The 6000-nt window shown below is 47.2% G+C and overlaps 1 protein-coding gene across 1 annotated transcript; it reads left to right on the top strand.

Moving 5' to 3' along the window:
- The first annotated feature begins 3248 nt into the window (after nucleotides 1-3248).
- LOC135154486 (uncharacterized) lies at nucleotides 3249-5849 on the top strand. Its single transcript, XM_064100689.1, has one exon. It carries the CDS (start codon nucleotides 3249-3251, stop codon nucleotides 5847-5849), a length of 2601 nt encoding a protein of 866 aa, XP_063956759.1.
- The last annotated feature ends 151 nt before the right edge of the window (nucleotides 5850-6000 follow it).

Below are 6000 nucleotides of genomic sequence, written 5' to 3'. Positions count from 1 at the left end.
ATCTGACTCCTCTATAAGAGTAAGCTTAAATTGCCTCATGGATGAAATCTACAGGATAGCAAGCTCACCACAGAAAATTGGAGTTAATGCTACAGCCAAGGTATGCGAGTGTTCCCCTGACGAGCTGAATCTGTTGTGCCCCATCTGCAAGACACACGCATGCTACTATACGATCCAATGTCATGTATGCAACATATGGATTCACTTTGAGTGTACAGGGCTGCTGGACCAAGATTTAGCACAGCTTATCAATGACAAGAATGCCCCTTTCACTTGTGTGTCGTGTTCTGCTATTACATGTAAGTCTGCCACAAATTCAACCACATCTGTTAACAGCGAGTGTTCCCTGCCAAGCCAGTCCAATACTGAAGAGCAATCAGGCTCAGACCTGGACTTCCTGACATGCTCGAGTGTAGCTCAACCCTTGCCTGCCAGTTTACACCCTCAAGACAAGTCTTCCCATGACAAGCGCAGTGAGTTCTCGCCAAGTCATCCATCCAGAGAAGCCTTTACAGAAGATCAATTTGAAACAGAGTTAGACTTCTTGACGTGCCCGGGAGATGCTCATTCCACAACTCCTAGCCCTCGCTCCTCCATCAATGGTCTGCTACGTCTTTCTATCTCGCTGGAACAGCCTGATGTTACTAACAAATCTAAGGACAGCAGTGGAGAAGCACCTAATGTTCAAGAACATGCCACCCAAACTGAATCCATAATGGCTACTCTTGTCAGCGACCACAATGATTACCCACCAGTTGCTGGTTGTGAATGTGCAGATGGGAAGAAGGATTCTCTGTGCCCGGGAGACAGTAGTCGTGAAGTGGGAGCAAATGATGCTCTACATAATACCAATGATAGCCGACCATCTACTTGCGTGGAGTGTGCTTCTTCTTCCAAACAGTTGAAAGTTCTCAGGGAAGACCTAAAGGAAAAATCAAGTATCAATACGGTCATTCTAATGGAGAATGAGCAACTCCTGAATCAGCTCCGACAGTTGCGTAGGGATTACAAGAGTCTCCAAGACCAGCGTGTTCATGATAAGATCATACTCGGAAATAAGGACAAAGAAGTAGTCTCCTTGAAAAGTGCGCTGGTCAAAAAGGAAGTGGAGCTACGATCCCTCCAACTGCAAGTTGACTTTTTGTCAGCAGTTTGCAAATCCCATGGTCTCCAAGATATATCTCGGTGTGATTCTGCCTCATTGGATAGGTCACCTCCACCTAGTCCATCTGGTGTTAATATATCACATCCTCCAAGATTACAAAGGAGCAGATTCTTTATAAATAGTGCCCAGCGTCAAAAGAGTAGGGATAACAATAGTCATGAGAAATACCACCATCGCTCACAACCTGGATCATCAATATATAACCATCATGGTCAACAGGCCCGCACCAACCTTTCTTCCAGACCTATGGGTCAACACCAGGGTGGACATCAACAATCAGCTTGTGGAAAAGATCATGCACCACATCGTGGGAGCAACAGCAAAGACTTGTCGCCTCCTTTTCAAGCTGCATACTCTACACACTACGATAAGACTGGCCTATATAACATTCCAACTAGCAACAAATTTGAGAGTTTTGCTGATGATACTGATGTGGTTCCTGGGTTTTCTCGGAATGAAAACAGCACCCGTCTGCCTAATGAATCATTGTTCAGCCACAATGCAACATCAAATGGCTCAATTTCCACAAAGCAAAGCTTGGAATTCACTCAGAAGCAACATCACTCTGGTAGAAGCCCGGTGGTCAAAGCAGGGTCAATGAAACCTCTGTCTCGCCAGTGTACCTTTCCTGTTGTCACACCTGGTGTGGATGGTGAAGAAGGCAGGAATCAAGCTGATCATCTTCCTGAAGGTAATCTAGAGATGTCATCTCAACAGCACCCTGGTGAGCCAACACCTCGCACTGGGGAGGAAGTGCGTCCACACCAACAGTTAGGTAGGAACAGCCGACCTGCCCTGGATAACCGGAACACAGATTCTGCTGAGAAGTCAAAGTCAGGGAGAACTGATGGATTTGTTCTCAACCTCTATCCTTACAATGACCAACACTCGACTGTTCCATCATCGAGAAATAACAACGAGCCATCACAGACTCTGTCTTCCCTGTCTGCTGAAGCCCAGAGGTGTAGCAAGGAGGAAGGGCAAAATTTTGCAGGTTTAGGGACTCAAGATCAGTTAAGGACAAGAGACACTACGTTGCAAAGTTCTCCTTTTCGGCATGGCCGCGCATCAGCTGCAACGTACTGCGGGCAAATGGAGAGGGTATACTACCTCACAGCATCTCTACTGAATATGTTGACAGTCCAATCCTTAGGTCCTACCAGCACGATCGATGTCTCAATCAGGGAACTTCACCTCCAAATCATGGACCTCACAAAAAGCAGTCTGCAACTGCTTCCTCCTCTGAGGAGGTAAACGCCACACCAAGCCTACACATATCTTCTCTCAATACTCGTGGGGTAAAGTCCAACAGAGACTTCATTCTTCTACTACTCAAACAGACTGATTTTCTACTACTTCAAGAGCACTGGATTCATGAGGGTGAACTAGGTTTCTTGAATAATCTTCAGTCAGATTTTCATGCCTTCTCCAAAGCCCATGATCAGCTATGCTCTCTCCCAACTAGAAGAGGCAGAGGAGGTGTTGCCACCCTTGTCAAGAAGGTGCTCCCATGCTCACTAAAGGTTATTCCAACAATCTCTCCAAGGGTACTTTGTCTCCATTTGCTCTTTGGAAAACACAATGTGCTGGTTTACAACTGCTACATGCCTTGTGATGCCTCATCTGAAGCCCTCGCCGAATACCAGGCCATCTTAGAAGAAATCCAATGCATCATGCAGCAGAACAGGTCTAGCAGTGTCATCATTGGTGGTGACTTGAATGTGGATCTCCATAACAAGGAACGGAAAAAAAGAGCATTCAACATTCTTGACTCTTTCATGGCCGAGAACGACTTGGTGTGCCTATCAAGGACACTTGGGGACAGCGAGGCCTACACTTATGAAAGTGATGATGGCACCAAACGGTCCAACATTGACACTTTTTTAACCCACAGCAAGTCTGCTGGTGACTTCTCCAACCTCCTGATCTACAATGATGAACCCCTCAACCTGTCTGACCATTCTCCTATCAAGGTAACCTGGTCACCTGCATCATCTAGTGTATCCGAAGCAAGGACTCACCACACAGTTCCCAGCAACCCTCTCCGCCGTCCAACAGTCAAGTGAAGGAGTTGTCAAAACAGATGATCAAGGAGCTGTATACAGAACCTCTTGATGTAGCTTCGGAGGACATTCTTGTTTCCCTTGCGGACGTTATGCCTGATGAGAATCTCCTTGACTTTGTTACTGCCAGACTGCAGTCAGCCCTTGTTCAGACCTCTATGAATCTTCCTCACACAAAAGGGAATGGTAGAGGTAAAGGGAAGACTGAGTGGAGTCCCGAAGTGGAGGAGTGTTATCAAAGGCACATGAACATGTGGAAAGACTGGAAAAGATCTGGAGAGGACAAGAACAGTCCAGTTGGTGTGTTATCTGCCGATTTGAAAAAAACATTTCGTGCTAAGCTTAGGCAGGCAAGAGCTGCCTGCAGGAATGGTCTTCTGTCAAGAATTGAGGAAGCCGACGAACACAACGACAGGCTGTTCTATACACTAGTGAAAGAACAAGGCCCTGGCTCTGATGTGCACCAACTCAACCTTGGAGGTCTCACCTACTCTGGGCCTGATATCATCCAGGGATGGACTCGGCATTTCCAGGACCTTGCCACCCCATCTGTCTCCAGTCCTACACAGGTTCTGAATCCAACACATCCTGAGAATATAGACTCCCTTGTTATACACCATCCACAAGGGCTTGACCATCTCTTCACTTCGAAGGAGCTGTCCCTGGCCATCTCTTCCTTGAGGCCTGGCAAAGCTAGTGGTCCGGACAACATCTCTCCTGAGCACCTAATGTACACTGGTTGCACCACTAGGATCCTTATCCTCATCATGATGAACTGGATGATACATCTGAAGCACATTCCTCTCAGTCTTAAAGATGGCCTTGTCATCCCTCTCTTCAAAGGTGGGAACAAGAATCCAACAGACCCAGGAAACTATAGGGGCATCACTCTGACTCCGGTCTTAGGGAAGTTGTTGGTAAAGCCCAAACTTTCCCAACACTTACAAGAACACCAAATTCCAGACCCGTTGCAATTTGGCTTCCAACGAGAGAGGTCCTGTACTCTTACAGGTAAAGCACTCGACCTTGTCATCGAAGTGTACAAGTCCCTCAACCAACCTTTGTACAAAGCTATGTTGGATGCCCAGAAAGCATTCGACACGGTCTGGCAAGATGGTCTCCTTTCGAAGATAGCAGTGACTCGTCCACCTACAGTGCTGCTTGATACCATTTCTGAATTTTACAACAGCTGTTCAAGCAAGGTTTTCTGGAAACATGAAGTTGGTCCCTCCTTTCCTGTCCTCCAAGGAGTAAGGCAGGGGGGAGTGCTTTCCCCCATGCTGTACACTCTCTACATCAACGACCTCATCAAGCGTCTGAGGGAGTATCATCTTGGCTGCTCAGTCGGCAACCTATATGTTGGGGTCATAGCCTTCGCGGATGACATTGCACTTCTTAGCAATGAGCCCATGGAACTGCAGCAGATGTTGAATGTCACTTTCCATTACACTAAGGAGTGGAAGTACAAGATCAACCCCTCAAAGAGTGCAATCATCGTGCTCAATCAAGACCTTCTGAACAGTGACAACTCTTGGCAGATCAATGGTGAACCGATTGCACAGGTCTCCTCACACAAGCACCTTGGCATCGTCAGGACTGACAATCTTCAGTATGACTACGCTGCTGATGCTATCACAAAGGGATACATATCATTTTATGCCCTTGTGGGAACCTCACCACTGGGAGCAAGGGTAGTTCCCCATGTCGCTGCAAAACTATGGAAAACTTTTTGTGTTCCCAGGATGATCTTCGGCTGCTCCAGCATTCCCTTCTCAAGGGCAATGTTGAATCGCCTAGATATGGCACAGATTCACCTATTTAAGCGGATTCTGGGTCTACCAACAACATCAGCCGACGAAGCAGTATATCTTCTCACTGACGTAATCCAAATTAGCCTGTTGGTCACCAAGGAAAAGCTCCTACTTCTGGGACAGATCTTGTGCACCGACATGGACAGGATAGAACGAAGGATGCTTCTTCATGGTATCTGTGCCAACACCAAATCCATACAAGAATGGCGTAATGCACTTCAACAACTTAGCCTTCCCCCACTTGATGAACTTGTGAGGAATCCCCCTAACTACCATCAGTGGAAGCGAATGGTTCAGTCGGCAGTGATTCAGGTGTCTGTGGCCAGGCAGCACAACGCCCTCACCAAGAAGACATCCTTGTCCTTATGGACTAGAACACCTAAACCAAAGGCGAAGGATCTGTACCCTGGGCACATTTCCAATCCAAGTCTGCGGTCAGCCATCACCATCCGTGCCCAGATCTCCTGTCAAGTCTATCTGACCCAAGTCCGGCTCGCCAAGATTGGCAAAGCACCTGATGATTGCTGTCGTCTGTGCATGTCAGCCTGCGAGGATGTGGAACATCTGGTTGCTACCTGTCCAGCCCTAGCACCTGTCCGACAGGACCTTATCCAGCGGGTTAAAGCTAATCCCAACACCAAGCAGTTCGGACCATGCTTTGAATCCACCCCTGCTCTTTTTGTAGAGTCGGTCCTTTTTTTACCTCCTGGGCGTATTAGCTGCAACACAAAAGCCCAATTACATACGCTTATTCTATACTTCTTACGCAACCTCCACACAACTCGTCAAAACTTACTCAGTACTTCATGATTGCAACTTAGCGCCTTAAATGAATTGCGGCCCTTCCAACGGCGCCGTTGATCTCCGACCTTAGCGGAGGAAGAACACAAGAGAGGTGGCATGAACAAAATAATGTAGTCGCGGAGAATGTTAACAGGTGGCTACATTGGTTAGACCAGTA

This window comes from Lytechinus pictus, chromosome 6 (assembly GCF_037042905.1).
Source record: "Lytechinus pictus isolate F3 Inbred chromosome 6, Lp3.0, whole genome shotgun sequence".
In the NCBI taxonomy this organism is placed as follows: domain Eukaryota; kingdom Metazoa; phylum Echinodermata; class Echinoidea; order Temnopleuroida; family Toxopneustidae; genus Lytechinus; species Lytechinus pictus.
The sequence above is the reverse complement of the archived record's forward strand: the minus strand, read 5'-3'. Positions and strand labels throughout refer to the sequence as shown.